Source organism: Ananas comosus, linkage group 9, assembly GCF_001540865.1.
Source record: "Ananas comosus cultivar F153 linkage group 9, ASM154086v1, whole genome shotgun sequence".
Taxonomy (NCBI): domain Eukaryota; kingdom Viridiplantae; phylum Streptophyta; class Magnoliopsida; order Poales; family Bromeliaceae; genus Ananas; species Ananas comosus.
In genome coordinates this window covers 10,202,982-10,222,704 of record NC_033629.1, presented here as the reverse complement: position 1 = coordinate 10,222,704, position 19,723 = coordinate 10,202,982, and the positions used below count along the sequence as shown (strand labels likewise).

Here is a 19,723-nt window from a genome sequence, read left to right as displayed (position 1 = left end):
AAAATTATAAGTTGCACTATTTAAGATGTAAACTGCTGCTTTAAGATAAAAATTATACTCTTTGAACGAAAATTATACTATTTTTTATCTTAAACTGCATCCTTTTAAGTGATATTTATACTGTTTCTCCTCTTGTTGCACTGTTTCTCCTGTTGTTGCACTATTTCTCCTCTTATTTACACAGAAATGGTGCAACAAGAGGAGAAACAGTGCAACAAGAGAAGAAACAGTAGATATATCTCTTAAAACAGTGCAGTTTCTCCTCTTGTTGCACTATTTCTCCTCTTGTTTACACAGAAATGGTGCAACAAGAGGAGAAACAGTATATATATCTCTTAAAACAGTGCAGTTTCTTCTCTTCTTGCACTGTTTCTCCTCTTGTTGCACTATTTCTCCTCTTATTTACACAGAAATGGTGCAACAAGAGGAGAAACAGTATAAATATCTCTTAAAAGGGTGCAGTTTCTCCTCTTATTGCATTGTTTCTCCTCTTGTTGCACTATTTCTCCTATTGTTTACACAGAAATGGTGCAACAAGAGGAGAAACAGTGCAACAAGAGAAGAAACAGTAGATATATCTCTTAAAACAGTGCAGTTTCTCCTCTTGTTGCACTATTTCTCCTCTTGTTTACACAGAAATGGTGCAACAAGAGGAGAAACAGTATATATATCTCTTAAAACAGTGCAGTTTCTTCTCTTCTTGCACTGTTTCTCCTCTTGTTGCACTATTTCTCCTCTTATTTACACAGAAATGGTGCAACAAGAGGAGAAACAGTATAAATATCTCTTAAAAGGGTGCAGTTTAAGATAAAAAATAGTGTAACAAGAGGAGAAATGGTGCAACAAGAGGAGAAACAGTGCAACTTTTGTTTAAAGAGTGTAACTTTCATCTTAATGGATGCAGTTTACATCTGAAAGAGTGTAATAAGAAGAGAAACAGTGTAAATATTTCTCAAAGAGTGTAATTTTCGTTTAAAGAGTGTAGTTTTCATCTTAAAGCTGCAGTTTACATCTTAAATAGTGCAACTTATAATTTTTTTTGCAGTTAACGATACAATTTGATGTTCATCCTTCTTTTTATATAATTTTTTATCTTTATTTTTTTTTTTTTTTTTTTCTATAATTTTTTTTTGTCCCCTTCTCTGCCAACAGCCACGGTGCCGGCGACGACACCGCTAAGGACCCCCGCTCCGAGCCTGTAGCGCCGCAGTGACCTCCACGGTGTCGACGTCGGCGCCGGCGAAGATGCATCGTCGTCGGAGGCGGCAGAGAATGAGGGAGAGGGAGAGATGAGAAGGGCGGGGAAGGACGAGAAGGACGAGAGAGGCATCGTCGTCGGAGACGGTGGAGAAGAGTCGGAGAAGAAAAGAAAAGAAAAAAGCAAAAAAAAAAAAAAAATCGCGGCGCGGCCTTGGCGGGGTTGGAGGCGAGGAAGGTGGGGGGTGCGTGGACGAGGGCAAGGGCGAGGGCGAGGGCGAGGGCTAGAGAATGAGGGTGAGAGGCGAGACGGACCGTTTCCGCCTCCGCTCTGCCGGCGAGAAAAAAAAAGAACGAGAGAAACGAAGAGGAGAGAGAAAGAGGAAAGAGAAAAAGTAAAAAGGGTATTTTGGTCAGTTTGCTGAAAAAGTGGACCGAATCTGCAAAAACGAAAAAGGTGGCCCGGTTTTGCAAAAGCCCAAAATAAGTGGATTTTTTATGCAAATTGGCCTTATTCTATTGCACATTTCAAACCTATTCCTTATTGAGCTACAGCTATTACAGTTTTGCTTTTTTAATATAAAAACTATATTCCGGAATTAGGGATGTCAATGGGTATATATATCCGAGATTTTATCCAAGCGGAATCTGAAAAGGGCAGATTTAACCGATATTAAATAAGTATGATGATTATGGGTATTAAATATGAAAAATCAACTAATTCAGATTCGATTTTGAATTTTGTCAATTCCCGATCCTGAACTCGAACCCAAAACCAAATCTATATAAAAACCTATTACATATATAATATAAAATAAAATAATATTTTTTATATTTATTTTAATAATTATTAATATATATTAATCACTTAATTTACTATTTAGTATATTAAATAGTTGGGTTTGATTTTCAATTTTGGGTACAAGTTTTCTATTTCTTATTCGGGTTCAGTTTCATATTCTAACTTTAGTACCCAGTCGGGTTCGCGTGCAGTCTCATATTTTGGTTCTTTATTCAGGTTTAGTTTCAAATTTTTCAAAAATTGTTCACCAAAATTGATCGGTTGACATTTCTACTCTAAATTGAAAATATGAAATGGAAAAAAAAGAAGAAGTTAATTTCTAGTAGGCGAACAAAGTGCAAATAATAGTTTTAAGGCCTTTTGCATAAAAAATCTACTAGTTTTGCGATTTTGCAAAATAGGCCTTTTTTTCGATTTTGTAGATTCGGTCCTATTTTTTCACCATTTTGTAGATTCGGTCCTATATCCTCTCAGATACGTCTACTATACTGTACGGGGCCTGGGCAGGCATTAAATGCAATCTACGCTGGATTACGCAACCTCCTAGTTTTCGAAATTCAAACCAAATTGTTCCCGCTATTTGCCAGCCCCGATATTTGCTGTTCGGTTTTTCCAAAATAAATATTTTGAAGTTATATTAGGAAGATAATGCCGGTAGCAAAAGAAATAATGGTGCAACAACACTCCAAGTAGTGTAGTACGTACCTCATACCAATGCAACTCTTTTCGCTCACAGTGCAATGTAGTCAATCTTCTTCTGCTCTCCCGACTATCCCCTCTCCAGCGTCCTATGCTGCTTACCCAATTTCTAAACCCGTCGGTGCTTATTTTAATACTATTCGCCGCACTTAGTGTATGCAAAAGAGAAGTTGAAGAAGTACAGCAACGTGGAGGAGGAAGAGGGGTTCAAGGGTAGCAAGGGGAGGAGGACAAGCCATCTATTTGCAAAGTGGTATCACACGGCATACAAGTAGTGCAACGTTATACGAAACGGTGCAATATTATTTAAACTAGTGCAATTTTTTCTCCGTGGCGAATGTAATAGTACAACGGATCTCTAAATAGTGCAACAATTTTTCTAAATAGTGCAACGTTTCTATAAATATTGCAACTAGACACTAACCAGTGCAACTCAATCACTGTGTATTACAAATTACGTCTCTTTCATATCTTATACATACTATTAATTGTGGATGATTTTAGTTGCAGTAAAGTGTTGATTAGGCATAAAAAATTATTTTCATACGTATGAGTGCAACAACTGCACTAATTGTGTAAATATTTCCTACAATAGCTGAAACGAAAGCGAGAGAAGAGGGGAAGATGATGGGTTTTCTTTCGGAAATGTCTCCCTATTTTATTTCAAATTTATTCGAATAGCTCATAGCGGGGGACCTTTTATATTAGAGATGGGAACCATACCCAATAAAATTATTACATTTGCAGAAAAACTAAGGGAAGGAAATGAGGGTTGTACGGCTGAACTACAAATATTGCACTTGATGAAACAGTGTTGCACTATTTCATCATTGTTAGACTACTAAAACACTATCGTTGTACACGTTGAGTTGTTACACCATTAAAACACTAATCCCAACATCAAGCAAAGAAGCTAGTAACTTGTGGGAATAAGCAAAAGAGGGCAGGAGACTAGAGAAAGAAAATCATTTAGAAGGTTTAAATGAGTGGCTACAAAAGCCCTAAAGGAGACGAAATCTCTTTTGCAATACAAAAGCAAGAAAGAAACAGAAGAAGAATGGCAGGATTTTGGAAGAATAGATTATATTGCACTATTATCCGGTATTAGTGCACTATTATATATTCCTAGTAGTACACTATTTGGAGTTACATTGCACCCTTTGTTGAAATTGTAGTGCAACATTATTTTATGGATATTAGCACCATGTTTTACTTTTATAGTAAAAAAGCGTATTTGATATAATTACGATAACGCTTAGTTCTTGAGATATGTTCTTGCATCATAAAGTAAATGTCACAGCTTGTTTCCTCGGGAAGAAAAAGCGACAGGTAATAAGAGTCTTTTCACCTTTTTCTTAAGGGTGTTTTAAATGCATGTCGTTGCATTACTACACAACAGAATTGCACTCTTTAGGACGTGCATTGCACTATTTTTTCTTCGTGTATTGATACAGTATGCACTATTGTGGTTAATGCTATACTAAAAGTTCAAAATATACACTTTTTAAGTCTTATGTTGTACTATTTATAGCTTGTTCAGAATAAAAAGGCCATATAAGTCAAAACTTTGTTCGTTCAAGTCTTATATTGCACTGTGTGGTACAGTATTTCAACTAGAGCATTAGAGTTCTTCATGTATAAATAAAAGGGTCGCATGCAGTAGTTGTCATGTGCGGGACTAGGGTACTAGGGGTGGTGCTGGCGGCGGTCGCAGCAGAAAGGAAGAGAGGAGGAGGAGTGGCTGAGGAAGAGGCGGTTCTTGGGAAGGGTAGGATCTAGAAGATCGGCGTTAAGGTCGACTCCTACCATATGGAGTGTTTCAGTTCTTCAGAGTCCTTTGGCCCTCTTTTCTTCAAGGTTCGAAAATTTTTGCAATTATTTATTTTTTCTTTCTTGATTTGATTCTTTACTTATCTTAGAACCTATTTCCTAACATGGCAAAGTACAAATCCAAAAAGCTCGTAACAACTAAAGTGCTCCAGATAGTATGAGTCAATTTTAATGCCAATCTGCTTAATCTGACCTTTCCCAAAGCTTTAGAAAATTTTCAAACTGAATAAAATTTCAAATTACAAAAGATACTAAATATGACAATAAACAAACTACCTTATTTGATAAAACTTTTTTTTTGAGAAAAAGGTAGCACGCTACCTGCTTCATTCAGTAAGAGCAATGAACTAAGCGTACAAGGTGGAAGCAGCTTAGGCTTCCTTTAGAAAGAACATAGGGGAGGTACATAAAAGGAAATAAAGAGACAAAGCAAAGACGAGAAGAGGAGTCAGGGGGAGAGAGGGGGAAGACAGTAAAAGGCAACGTTGCACGATTACAGGAGCGAGATCCAGGAGTTGGACAGGGATGAGCCTCTATCCAAGGCTCTAACAACGTTCGGTAGAGTCGAAGAGAAGACAAAGCTGTTTCGCTCGGTCCAGACAACCCACCAGGTAGCCGCTAGCTTGGTTAATTCTTTAGCTCTTGCGATGGCATCCGGGATAAGAGATAGAGAGTTCCAGCGATCTCGAACGTCCACAATCGAGACACTGCTGGCTATCCCAGCCATTATTTGATAAAACTTTAAATCACAAAAAAACGCCCAATATCACAAATACAACATCACACATTGAGAAAATATCCTCAAACATGCAAACTACAATGCTCTGCCACCTCCCATTATCCCTTTAAGTGATTTGTTAAATCATAAGATGTAAATTTGGCTTTTCTAAATTTAGGCAACAAAGAGCCAAAAAAATAAAGAGAGGTTAATTTCATACAGATCCCTACAAATATAGTAAATTGGAAATATATTCCTATAAAGTTAAACTTTCATACATTGTTCCTGCAAAAGTCCTAATATTTTTAAATATGTCCCTCTGGCTTGTTACCATTAAAAAGATTATTTCACTTATAAAATAAATAGTAAATTGGAAATATATTCCTATAAAGTTAAACTTTCATACATTGTTCCTGCAAAAGTCCTAATATTTTTAAATATGTCCCTCTGGCTTGTTACCATTAAATTACTATTTATTTTATAAGTGAAATAATCTTTTTGTCATCACAAATATGCCCCATCAAAAGTCTCAACTCTTAATCGAAGAGGGGCAAAAAGATCAATTCACCTTATTAACTAACTATGGTTGAGTATTTTATCTATGGTTAACTAATTTTTTCTAACGGGTCTTAACAGTAAGGACATAGTTGAAAACATCAGTGTTTTTACAGGGACAACATATAAAAGTTGAATTTTATAGAAATATATTTGTACGCAATTCACTATAATTGCAGAAAACCGTATGTATGAAATTAACTCAAAAAAAAAAGAGAGTCAAATTAGAAGACTCTATGCTTTGCTGTAATCCACATCGATAGGAGTAAACTTCACATATCAGTGTATGTGGAACTAGGTAGGTAAAAGTTAGCTTCATGAAGCACCATTAATGGTTTAAAAAAAAAAAGAAAAAAGGTTTAGGTATCTTTCGCTTTAAGGAGAGATCATCAAAAAGATATGTAGGTGAGAGGTAGGTTCAGTATAGGATAGATTTTGCTGGATTATGTTCATATGCTTTTTAAAAAGCAAAAACAATGTTTTTGTATGATAGAAGCAAACTAATTTTATTTTACCAATTTTACTATAAAGGGCTTTTTCACATTTAGCCCTCTCAAAACTTTTTTTTTTTTTACAAGTAGTTCTAGCAAATTTATATTTGCAGACACATGACCCTCTATTTGTCATGAGAACGCAACATTAACATTTTTAAGTTGAACACGATAATTGAATCACCGTATTCATATATACACTTCAACTCCGTTTTTTAACTCGGGAACTATAAAAAATATAAAAGAAAACACGATAAATCAATCACCTTGTTTAAACACGGTAATTGAATCACCGTGTTCAACTTAAAAACACTACATAGGCGCTCGTGTGGCAAAAAAAAAAAAAAACTATTTATGCAAGTATATATAAATTTGTCAGGAATATTAGAAAAAAAAGTTTTGAGAGAACTAAATGAAAAAAAGAAACCCTGCTAGAAATTATATTATATGTTTTATGGATTGGAGCCCAGCATTTAATAGCATGGTGAAAAAAATTACAATAGTTCAAATCTAGGTACCCAAGGCTTAAATCAAACGATCCAAATATTCTGTCTTCTTCTACTTATTCTTCACAAAATATTTTAATTAATTTCGACACGAATTCAAAGAGTCGAATATATAATTTATTTCAAAATTTAATTGAATATTATCAAAATTTTTCTCTTTATGAATATAATGGATTCATGTTGCCATTTAGAACAGTTGGTTGATATTATGTGGCTATGACTTTGAGCATCGTCAAATAATAATACAAATTGTTATTGTAATATAGATATAGATAATTGTTGAGGATAAATGCAGATACGAAGTTAAAAAAAAAAAAAAAGTCGAAAAAGAGATAATGCGTGATCTTTTTATTAAAGCATCCGCTAAAGGGCTGGCACGTGTGACAATCCCCTCACTAGAAAAGCCAAATTGACACGTGTGTGTGGCTGCTGCGGCTCCCTCTAGCTTTCGGAGCCTTCCTACGGGTACCCAATAAAACCCCCAAATGTAATTTTTTTAAAGTTTAGGGTATTTTGGATAATTTCTGATCTTGTTCTAATTATATATTATATATTGAAGATATTGCTATGGCTAAATAACGCTTGTGGTCCGCAAACTATGCGTGACACTTCGATCCTCAAACTGTGATTAGTTTTAATTTCTTGGCTCGAAATTTTTAATTTGTTATAATTAAGTCTAATAATTTAATTTAATTCATTAAATATTAACGTATCACTAATGTAAAAATTATATAACATTAATACTACATCAGCGACATGCCAACATCTTTTTTGAGGGAAAACACACCCTAAGGTGATTTTATTTAATTAATCGAGAGTGCAGATTGGGTTAAATCATCAATAGAAGAGCAAACGAAAACTTTTTGCTTGCGAGTCCCCAATTGGCCAAGTGATCTGCGACTATAGCATTTTTAGAAAATCTCGAAGTCCATCCAAAGCTGAAATATTTAAATCTCTTTCTAAAAGTCTATAGCTCCGTGATTCTTTTCCGAGCTTCAGATGTTAGTGAATCAAAATGATAATTCTGAAGATGCAGAGCTTTGACGACGGATGTTGAATATGAAAAGATATGAAAATTTTCTCCATGATACATTTGCAAAAGAAGCTCTGTCATTTGGAAGATTACTCTAATTTTCGTAGAGTAAGTATCATGGGACTTCGTCTATTACATCAGATATCCATGCGACGGTTTCATGTTGATTGGTAACCAAACATCCTACACCACCTTCGATACTACCTTTCCAACTCCCATCTACCCACACATGATAGAAAGAGTTCGTAGGTTCTTGATAGCAGTTAGATTGTAGGACTTGATAGCAACAACTTAGAAAATTCAACTAAAAAATTAAAATAAATTAAAGTATGAGAACTAGATTAAGTATCTTGCGCCTCATAGTTTGAGGATCAAAAGTGCAATTCAATCTACTGCCATTTTGAAGGATCTTAAATGCATAATTTATTTATTTAAGAGGCAATGGACAAATAGCTTGCTATTTCCTAAGTTTATTTTTTAAATAAAATATATATATGCTTAGCACAGAAATGTGCTAATTACTAGGCTAAGCTTTGATTAGTGTGGTTGGTGAATCATATTGTTTATGAACAATGAGCATTCATAACAAATTGAAATTTGGCTCACCAACGTGATTTAATTCTTAATGGCCTTTTCAAATATTTGGTATAACTTAATTCTCAATGGATTATTCAAATATTTACATAAACAATTTACAAAATGTTACACCAAGTCAACAATGCTTTCACCTAGTGAATATAAATATTACAAATACTAATAGCTTAAGCTTTTTCGAGCAATTGATTGTTTCATATCATTTCACATGGTATAAGAATGAATTTTAAACTTTTTCGTTCTGTGAGATTGGAGTTTAATCTCGACCTTCAATATTTAATGGATTAAATTCTTATATTATATAAAAAAAGAAATTAAATCATCATCTCCTACTTCACCTATCACATGAGTAGGGTGTTAATATATATATTTCGGATCATTTTCTACTAGGTCGATATTTTGGATGACAAGCTATCAGAGTAGGAATTCTGGATTCAAATCGCACTTGGTTTTTAGTCTTATTTAATTTTCTCCTACGTTAAGTAAGTCTATATTTTATACCTACAAAAAAAATCTTTACTCCAAATATGGGAGAGAGTATTGAATATAAAAGTTAATAATATCGTTCTTTGCTAGCTTAACCTTCCGAAGAAATTAGTTTTTTCACATTGTTTAGCATCACCCAACAATAATCAATAAGAATGTTATTGGTGGCAACAATAGTTTTAATCTTAGTAGCTAAAGATGGAGAGAATGTTAGAAAGAAGAGGAAAAGAAAGATGAGCATCACACTCTCTCCTAACAATAATTATTTCCACGGTACAGAAAAGAAGATAGGAGAGTTGTTGTTAGCTTAAAGAGGCCATCTTCTTGTCTTATGGTAGGAGGTCAGATTGTGCGATGTTATATTCAAAATAGTGGAAGGCTAGGTTGGAGATAGTCATGTTCAAAATAATATGAGACTGATTGAGCCGAGTCATAATTGAGAGCTATAGACACCGTGTTTATACTCAAAAAAGTGAGTTAGTTGAATATTTTTAACATCCTCAAATTTTTGGAATTAATGGTTAACGCCAACAATTCGAAAAATGGTATCACAGTCAGAGGTCATGGAATCAATTTAAAAACTACTGAATGAACGATTCACACTGTTAATCAATATTAATCGAAGAATATAAGAGTCAAAATTTATAATGTTTGAAAATTATTTTCTAATAGATTAAGCAACAACAAAATGAACATTTAAATTAAGCAAACTTACAAAAATATAAAAAATAACCTTTTTTCTTTTTAATTTAAGATCAATAGTGCCATAATCTTTGGAGGGGGCATCATTGTGTAAGTTTGAAAACATGAGGGACTTTCTGCCCCTGTGTCAACTTTCTTCCCACCTGCCTCCTAGCAAATTTTTGCCAGCACCTGGTGTATCAGAATGTCTAAAACACTTTATCCAATTTTTGATAATGAGCATCTTAAAATTAAAATTCAATCTAATAAATATGTTGCACCATCAAAAAAGCCTTGTATATAAAAAAATCACAAAATTTCAAACCCTAATACTATGGCATAGAGAAATACCACTGTTTCATTTATGCATTAAACATTTCTAAAAATTAAGTTAAAACGTATGAGATTCACTTTAAGTACAATTCGTTTTGATCCGATTATCATACATAGTAAAATTTTAGTTTGGTTTTTGCCATTTTTATAGCTCTTTAGATATTGTCAAAATTTATGCTCGTTGGTACTTAATTTAATAGAAATGTAATCTTGTAAATCAAATATAATACTCTAAGTAAACATGTTAAATGTAATTATCAAATTGCTTAAATTGAATAAATTAATTAGAAGCAAAATTGGAATAATCATAGTTTAAATAAGTTGTATACATTTTTATTGTTTTTATATAATTCTTGTGAATACGAAAAAACACAACCAATAAATAAAACTTTGATCACGAGATTTTTTATGAGATAAAAATTAGAGAGAACTTACCTAAATTACTATCCTTTTTGGTCCAACTACCTAATCTTTAGAAATTTATATTTTACTACCAAATTTTTAGTTCATCTCATTTAAACTATTAATTAATTCTTACAGTCTCAAATTAAATGCACAATTTATATTTAACAACATGGTTAGTATATTTCGCGCAATTTATACGCTTATAATTTTACTAAAGAAAGTAAGAGCCTTAAATTTATACGGAACGAAGCATCAAATAGCTTAAATTAAATAAATAAAGAATTTAGTGTCAAAATCATAAATTTGAAAATTGAAATAGTTGAATCAAAACGGACAAAAATCCAAGTAAATTCTATACAATTTTACCTTTATTAGAGTTTCAAATGTGTGGTGTACGAGATGCATTTGTACACCTGGTGCACGCAATAACTTTTTCCGCCTACTTCCAAATTCTCCCAACTCGTCGCATTGGGTAAAAGTACAAGGATACCCCCTCAATTGTAAAAATTTTGCAAAATGGCCCTTTAGTTTTTCTTTTCTTTCAAATGCATTACTTTATTTTTACTTGTCCGATTTGAATTTGTTTAGTCAATTAAATGTCAAATTTTACAAAAATTAACACTTTTAAGTGTTCAAAAAATATTAATTTAATAAACCTTTAATTTAATTTATCCAATGAAAATTTAAGAATTGTTGAGGGAGAACTCCATACCATACATTACTGAAGTTGGAGTACCTCGTTCACAATAGTCGATACTTGAGGGAGCTTGTTACATTTGTAAATTTTTATAATAATAATTTTCATGAGAAATTGCTCAATATAAATATCCAGCAGCAGAAGCGGTTACCAGCAAAGCTCAAGACGCAAAGCAAAGCAAAAAAAAAAAAAAAAAATTTGAGTCCCCATGGAAACCCCAGTTCCATGTCGAATTCGATCCTAAGGAGCAAAACCCACTTCCCAATTCTCTCTCCCAAACCCTCTCCAATCACCAATTTGGAGGAGAGATCAAAGAGGAGTGAGATAGAGAGAGAGAGAGAGAGGTGAATAGGAGAAAGAGTAGGCTATTGTATTTGGTAAAGGTGGGATCTTCCTAGGGTTTGCATGGGCTTTCCTTGTGAGGATGTGGTGGTGATCAGGGAGGCGGAGGCGGCCGGGGAGCCGGCGGAGATCACGGTGAGCTGCCCCGACAAGACCGGCCTCGGCTGCGACCTCTGCCGGGTCATCCTCTTCTTTGGCCTGAGCATTGTCAGAGGAGGTGAAACCCTGATACCCTAATTGTGCTAGTTCTTCTTAATTCTCGGTTAAAAATTAGATTTTGAAGGGGCTTGATGTGGATTTTTTATGTGGGGTTTTCTTTTTTTGTGTTTTTCTTTCTATTGATATCTGCTAGATAGGTCTCCAATTCTGGATGGATTCTTAATCCTATTATGTTTTAGTTATCTAATTAAGTTAAGTTTAAGGGAAAACTTCAAATACCACCCCCGTGGTTTCACACTTTCTCACTTAGTACCATGTGGTTTAAAGTGTATCAATTTAGTATCTTGTGGTTTTATTTTTATTTTTTTATTATCGATTCCACTAATTTTTTTTATTAAATCAGTGACAAAGTTAAAACTATTCGATAAACCTAGGTGGGATATTTGAAGTTTTTTGTATATAATTTAATGAAATATTAACAGAAAAGCTGACGAAAAGATAAAAATGAAATCACAGGACACTAACTTGATACACTTTAGACCATATGGTACTAAAGTGAGAATGTGCGAAATCACAGGGGTGGTATTTAAAGTTTACCCTAAATTTAAATTATGCCTAATCTTATTGAGACAATCTTGGTAGATTTGTATTTCTAATCGTATTAGAATTTAGCCTCTTTATTTGATTTGATTCGGCGGATGAGGAAGGGTATGGATGTATTCTTAGGACTGGGGTTTATGAGAGATACATATATTATACAATATTTTGATTATAGTGAAAATCTCCACTACGTCTTTGCTCGTGGACGTAGGTCAGCGGCCGAACTACATAAATAATTTTGTGTGCTTTATTTTTCTTCTCCCTTTCTTGATTCTTTTGGATATTTTCGCACCCGACGAACTAGATTTATACCATTTTGTCATAACAAATTGGCATCAAGCAGTATAAGTCGCGAATTTCTAGCAATATCTGATCCAGTAAATTTGATTTGATGAGAATAATTTAGTAGCTTATTTTTTATTTGTTGAGTGTAAATAATTAAAATACTATTCTCTGGTTATATGTCAATGGTGCAAAAGATCCCGAGTTATCATTTCTCGCTCCCTTACATTTACTTCAAAAGATCCACGTGAGATTTTAGGTTCAATTTCTACATTTATCATTTAATGACATGAACTTTAATTTATTCTTAGTTCGGGCAACATGGCATAACATGGTTTACTGGATCCCCTCTATGTAGTTTAGCGAGACTGTTAGTACTATTTATATACTTTCTCCTATCAGATCAATCTTTGTGTAACATTGGGCTCGTGGTAGTAATCTGTCCGCCCCGGGGGAGTGTTGAGTGTAAATGATTAAATTTCACACCATTTTAGTTCAACTTAGGGGTAAAAAAAAAACTTACTAATTATCTAATATTACTGATTTAGCTATGCCCTAGATGAGGCTTTTTGCATCAGATTTAGCTTTGTTGCAATAGGAATTGAGTTAGTAGACCTTTTTGTTTTGGACAGTTGCAAATATAAAATGATTAGCGAATTTCTTTGTGATTTTTATTTTATCAATTATTATTACTTTTTCCGTAGATGTGAGCACTGATGGCAAGTGGTGCTATATTGTGTTTTGGGTGGTGGGAAGGAGAGGGAGTTCAATTCGATGGGGATTACTGAAGAAGAGGCTGTTAGGCGTCTGTCCGGCAGTAACTGCTGCGTCGGGGCTCTATGCATTTTACCATAGGCAGCAGGTATTAAAATGGTCCAAACTTTAATTTCAAATGAAGGTATAGTCAAAATTAAAAAATAAAATAAAATCAAAGAAGGGAGTTAGCTGTTCATCCAAAATTTTATCAGCAGGAGATGTTGGCGATGGAGCAACAACCACAAGTCTTTCTCCTGAAGTTTTGCTGCTTTGATCGAATGGGCCTCTTGCATGGTGGGTTCGCTTGTCTGTCAACCTCTTTCTTTTTCAACTTGTTCTCTACTTTTAGTTTAATTTGATATCAATGTATCGTTGTTTCTCTCTAACTAATCAATGATGCTAAAGCTTGTGTAACTATTCCTGAATAGTTGTTTGTTTCCTTGTTGGGAGCTGTCTTTACTGTCTGACAGCTGAGTATTCCTCTGTAGGGAAAAACTTTAGCTTTCAAGTTTACAGTGAATTTGTTAATATGCTGTATATTAGAAGTATTGATTCACTAGAATAGTCTACTTCATATTTCATTCTTCTTTTCTTTTTTCTCTTTTTCTATTTTTTAGATTCTGATATTTATATCTGTTTAGGATTTCTCAAATTAAGCCTTGGAGAGTTTCTCAATTGGGAATTTTAAAGATTTAATTACCCGAGAGTTTTTGTTGGGTTCAGCAGATGTTACACAGGTACTATGCGAGCTTGAACTCACAATTAGGCGCGTGAAGGTATCGACCACACCAGACGGGAGAGTTATGGACCTCTTCTTTATCACTGATGCAAGGTTCTATGACATTCTTTACTTAGTAGTTTTCTCTTTCTGGTTTCCACAAGCAAGTTTTTTCCTAGTAGCCATTATTTTGCGTATGTTTTGTAGTATTTTCACAAATAGTTAAACTTATATGATGTATAATTATGTCTCTCGAATCTTTACTGTTATAGTTTGTGATTGAACTGAAAAGATTAACATCAGGCTACATATTTTTATTTTCTTGTGACTAGAATGCCACATAATTTTTTTTTTTTAAAGCATTTTAGTTGAAACCGATTCTCCCAGTCGCCTATAGAGCTTCCAGGGTAATGATCCCTTGAATTTTGCAGAAATTTAAGGGGATCAAGCAGGCCTCCATGTTTTGTTCTTAAGTGAATTATTCTTCGCTGACGATTGTTTTAGCATTTGTTGATATATTTATTAACGTAACAAAACCTTACTAAAACTTTCTTTTATTCAAGTAAATGTGTGAGTCCAATATTGGAAATGATAGAGGGTGATGAGGAAACACGTACAGTAGATATAGCCCTTGAAATGCGCAATGACACTTGCCCTCTTTCATTGGTCGTGCATGCTCGCATGTGCACAAATATACGTGTACAGAGACTTTGATTCGATGCCATGCTTGTTTTGGTGCTTGCCACTTGTGGACTCATAAAAGTATATAATATTTGAACTAGGCTAACTATGCAATCTTTTGTTTACAAATGGAGCTATTGTATGATGGGAATTGTTATAGTAACTTAAATAACAAATACCAAATAATGTAGTCTGATGTCTGGACTGATTTTGGCTTCTCATTCTACGTGGGGCTTGTTTCTCTCATCTGGAGCTTCTATGGAACTATTATTTATGTTGAGCTCTTCAAAGAAGCTCTAAGAGCTTCTCCAGTGAAGGACGCACAAATTATCAAAAAATAAATAAACTAATCGAGGTTTACCTTACAATTAATTAGAATACTACAGATAATTATTGCTGTCTTAGGATGCTTTGATCCTTGCTCTCTGTGACAAGATTAACTCGTACTGTAACTAATGTTCCTAATCTTATGGTGTGGTTCTTTCTTTTCATAAAATAGTTGTTTTTTGGATTTTCTTTTTTATTTTTCTTCTAAAGATGGATATTCATTGGGCAATTTATTTTTTCTTTTTAGTTTCTAATTATATTGTTGACCTAGGGAACTTCTTCACACAAAATGGAGAAAAGACGAGACGTGCGATCAACTTAGAACTGCTCTTGGGGAGTCCATGATGAACTGCGACATCGAACCAGCCAGTGCAGAAATTGCTGCATATCTGCAGGCTTCTCCTTTTCTCCCCCCTCCAATCACTGAAGAAATGTTCATCTTGGAGCTTCCCGAGGAATTGCATTCTAATTCCTCTAATTTTTCAACTAAGAATCTCTCTGTCACAGTGGACAACTCCCTTAGCCGGGGTCATACGCTTATACAGATAATTTGCCCTGATCATAAGGGAATACTCTATGATATCATGAGGACTCTAAAGGACTACAGCATACAGGTATCCATGCAGTTTACGATCAGTAATCATTATTTTAAGAGACATGTTCAACAATTAACAATACATTTACATTTGACTGGTAATATATTTTGCCCACCGTGCAGATTAGTGTTGATAGAAGCCTTTTTTGTTTTGTGAAGAACCTGACTACGTAACAGAGAATCCCCTTTTTTGGATATTCTAAATTTGATCGTTTTTTTTTTTTTTTTGTTAACAATTTTTGGGCTGAAGCCTGAAATCTTCTTCTGTGAACTGGAAATATAATTGGGCCACTGTGTGCTAATCCATGCATTAGAGTTCTAGCCCAGAGCATCCCGTCTCTGTAAGGGTATTTTAGTTCTTTTACGTACCAAAATGAAATAGTGTTTGAAAGTTGCAAAATGTAGAAACCATTGGACACCTCGTTTGCAAAATGGCCATACTATCAGAAAACCATTTTCTATACCTATATACTTGCTTGGTGATAGAAAATGTAAGTAAAAGAGTGCAAATGATGTAAACAAGCTTGTGGTGTGAAGGCCGTTTGAGCTTAGCGTGACTACCTTACTTTTATCGAGGCAAGCTTGAGCCAGGTTCGGCTTGAAAGGCTTCTATACACATGTACATGTAATATAAGACTATAGACGTAGTCTCGAGCTAGGCTCATTTACGTACCTAATTGAATTATACGTCCTACATCCTCAATATTTACTGTTAATATATATTTTTGCGCAATAAATCTGCCAGATATCCTATGGGAGGTTCTACTCAACCCAGAATGGAAGTTGTGAAGTTGACTTGTTTGTGATCCAAATGGATGGGAAGAAGATATTCGACTTGAACAAGCAGATGTCTTTATGTTCACGCTTGAGAATGGAGCTGCTCCGACCGCTAAGAGTCGCCGTGGTCAGCCGCGGGCCCGACACTGAGCTTCTAGTCACAAATCCTGTTGAATTATCGGGCAAAGGCCGCCCTCTTGTGTTCTACGACATAACCCTAGCCCTCAAGATGCTTAACATTCGAATATTTTTGGTATGTGCTTTCCCATCCTAATTTGTTCACACTGGGACTATCTTTTAAAATTACAGCAATTGCTTTATCTATTCCACCAATTCTTTTTCTGAGCAAATTGGAAAACCTTCTTTGGGGCTTCAGTATGGGCTGAACCTTTCAACCGATACAATTGAGTCCCGTAACTTTTGCATTTCACTGCTATTTTACCCTTTCCAGTTAATTCCTCAATTGAATTGAAGGGAATTTCCACCCAATCACCATATGAAAACTCGAGAAATTGCTTATTAAGGCCAATTTAATGCGGAACTTCGACAGCAAATGTAACATTGTATTAATTGAAGGGTGGGGACCGACTTCACGAATCAAAAGATTGGGGACTAAAACTATGCTTAAAGGTTTGAGGATCCAGTTGCAAGTTATCCTTGTTACCTTTTGAGTAAATTTTTGTCTTTGCAAATGGGATTACTTTTAGGTTTAGTAATTCAAGTTTGAGTTAATAACTCGAATCTCTATAATTATGTTTTTCAATTTCAGGCTGAGATCGGGAGGCACGTTATTGGTGGCAGGGAGTGGGAAGTTTACAGAATCCTCCTTAACGATGATTTCGACTCGGCCGCGTCAAAGGACAAGATTGTTGACAGTGTGACAAAAATGTTGATGGGATGGGAGTAGATTAGCGCGAACAAATTTTTCTTTTCGGCATTTTTATTTTTATTTTCATTATTTTTGTTTGGTATATGTATGGTAACTTGTATATTTATTATATTCTTGTGTATATAATGCAAGATCACATCATAAAATATTTGTGTAGTTTGTAGCAGTTAGAATGGCTCTATTTTCTCTCTCTTTGGGGAGGAAGAGAAATTTGAATATCAGAGATAGAAAAGCCCTGTCCATGTCCATGTTCTTTCTGTAGTGTTATTGCTAGAGAAGTGTTTGGTTGATTAGAGTTATTCTTAGAAATGATGATTATTTTTATTAAAATGTCCTGATAATTTCTTCTGCCGTGGGTTTTGCCCGAGCGAGAATCAGATGTGAGCTTTTGGGTATCAAAAATAGAAGTTTTTAACCTGATGCTACTGCTGTTAGGGCTCACTTTGTATTCGAATGAAGGTAAAAGCATATTGAGATATACTTGTCCAATTTTTGATGAGACCATAGAAATTATATTATAGTCGAATGTGTGTGAACTATAAAATATAATAGCTATAATGAAAATAAATAAAATATTTTTTTATCACACTTTTTCTTTATATGCAACATATTCTTTTCGCAATCCCAAGAAGAAAGGACCATAAGCACAAGATTAATTTTTAAGGGGGAAAAAAAAAACTATCCTCGTTTAGGCATAGCTAGGATCGAGTTTGTTTAACCTAGCTTTTGAAATAGCAATTTTGATTTGAAAACTTACTTATAGATAAAAGCTCCAAAGTATTTGACAGAGTAGGGCAGGAAAGTGATTTTTTCAAACTAATTTTGTAAAACTGTTTGACAAATTTGCTAAAGTGATTTATAAAATTTAAAATTTTGAAATTTAAAATTTGAAATTTAAAATTTTATTTTCAAAAATTAAACTTAAATTTTTTAAATTTGGAGTTTCAAATTTCAAAATTTGAATTTCAAAATTTAAATTTCAAATTTCAAATTTTAAATTTTAAAAATAAAATTTTAATTTAAAATTTAAAATTTAAAATTTATCAATTTTAAGAATTTTAATTTAAAATTTAAATTCAATATTTAAATTTAAATTTGAAATTTTAACTCAAATTCAGAATCAGAATGTGGGAAGTAAGTTTTAGCTGCCAATATAAAAAAAAAAATCTAACTTTAAAAATCAAAATTAGATTTTATAACATAAAATTACGAAATGCTCTATCAAAGGAAAAAAAAAAAAAAAAAGAACCTACTTCTGCTTCTTACGTATCATGATTTTTAAAAAAATATTTTTATCATACTTTATTTTTGAAAAATATTATTGGAATGTTATAAATGATATGGTGTGACTGCCACAGAAAAAGTCAAGATTTTTTTTTTTTTTTTCAATTCACTAATTCTATTATGATTATTGTATTTCTTTTTAGAAAACATATAGTTGGCTGATTATTAATTATGTAGTGTTACTGTCATAAAAAAGTTAAAAATAGTTATATCCTTGATGTTGCATTTTTAACCACTCATGTTATTTTTTTTTGGATTCACCTTTTCTATTATGGTTATTAGAAAAATATTTTTATTGACTGATTATTAATGATGTAGTGTGACTGTCATGAAAAGTTAAGAATTAGTTATATTGCTAATGTGACATTCTTAACCAATTAAATTATTAACCAATCGTATCGTTGATGTTGCATTTTTAACCAATCATATTATTTTTTTTGGATTCATCTTTTCTATTATGGTTATTAGAAAAATATTTTTATTGTATTTTTTTTGCAAAAAAATTATTGACTGATTATTAATGATGTGGTGTGACTGTCGTGAAAAAGTCAAGTATTAGTTATATTGCTAACTAGATTTTCACCCGTGCGATGCACGGCTAATATAATAATATAGAATAATAAAAATTATTATGTGATGATAATAAAAAGATTTTCTAATTAATTTTATATTTTTTAACAAATAAAAAAATATACTATCAATCTTAATTATAGTTATATATTAAAGTACACAAGCTAGAGAAAAAAAATTTATGGCCAAAAGTAAATAATTAACTAAAATGCAAAATTCAATCTTGCTCTATTATCTATGAATTCTGTGTGCAAAATAATTTACATTTACATATTGATGTGCAAAATAAAATGATACACTAAATTGATATGAAAAATTACAAATGACATTAATATTTAAGCATATAATGAGATCAACTAAACTTTCATATCTTGACACAAATTAGAGTAAGCACACATTTATATTATGTTCCTACTGTCACTTTTAAGATTCAAAAATATTATAGATGTTGGTTTTCAAGAAAATATAAAGAAAAAAAAACTTTGTTGCATGAAGATAAAAAGTTACAGGAGTGACAGTAGGAAAAAAATTACGAAATGAAATTACGAAGTGATAGTAGGGAAATAATATATTTATTTTAAAAGCATCAATATTTAGAGCGAAGAAATTACAGAGGTGATGTGAGTTTTAAATTTTTTCCTCTTTTCAAAAATGCCTCTATCCTTTTTACTATATTTTTATGTCCAGAAATTTCCAACCAAATCATTTCAAATAAT

The 19,723-nt window shown here is 33.2% G+C and overlaps 1 protein-coding gene across 7 annotated transcripts; it reads left to right on the top strand.

Moving 5' to 3' along the window:
• Positions 11,172 to 17,443, top strand: LOC109715244 (ACT domain-containing protein ACR10-like). Of its 7 annotated transcripts, none has more exons than XM_020240165.1 (8): positions 11,172 to 11,586; positions 13,115 to 13,272; positions 13,382 to 13,460; positions 13,893 to 13,998; positions 15,164 to 15,506; positions 16,233 to 16,517; positions 16,841 to 16,894; positions 17,034 to 17,443. In XM_020240165.1, exons 1-8 carry the CDS (start codon positions 11,433 to 11,435, stop codon positions 17,169 to 17,171), a joined length of 1,317 nt encoding a protein of 438 aa, XP_020095754.1. In that variant the 5' UTR covers positions 11,172 to 11,432; the 3' UTR covers positions 17,172 to 17,443. The 7 variants fall into 7 exon arrangements, with proteins under 7 accessions (XP_020095754.1, XP_020095753.1, XP_020095752.1 ...); XM_020240164.1 differs by having other exon boundaries at positions 13,890 to 13,998; XM_020240163.1 differs by having other exon boundaries at positions 13,379 to 13,460.

Excerpts from the sequence above, each read along its gene's own strand:
- LOC109715244 (XM_020240162.1), top strand. The coding sequence starts at position 11,433 with ATGGGCTTTCCTTGTGAGGATGTGGTGGTGATCAGGGAGGCGGAGGCG. Across the intron at positions 13,273-13,378 it reads CATTTTACCATAGGCAGCAG|CAGGAGATGTTGGCGATGGA; the intron begins GTATTAAAATGG and ends AAATTTTATCAG. Across the intron at positions 16,518-16,840 it reads TTAACATTCGAATATTTTTG|GGTGGGGACCGACTTCACGA; the intron begins GTATGTGCTTTC and ends TATTAATTGAAG.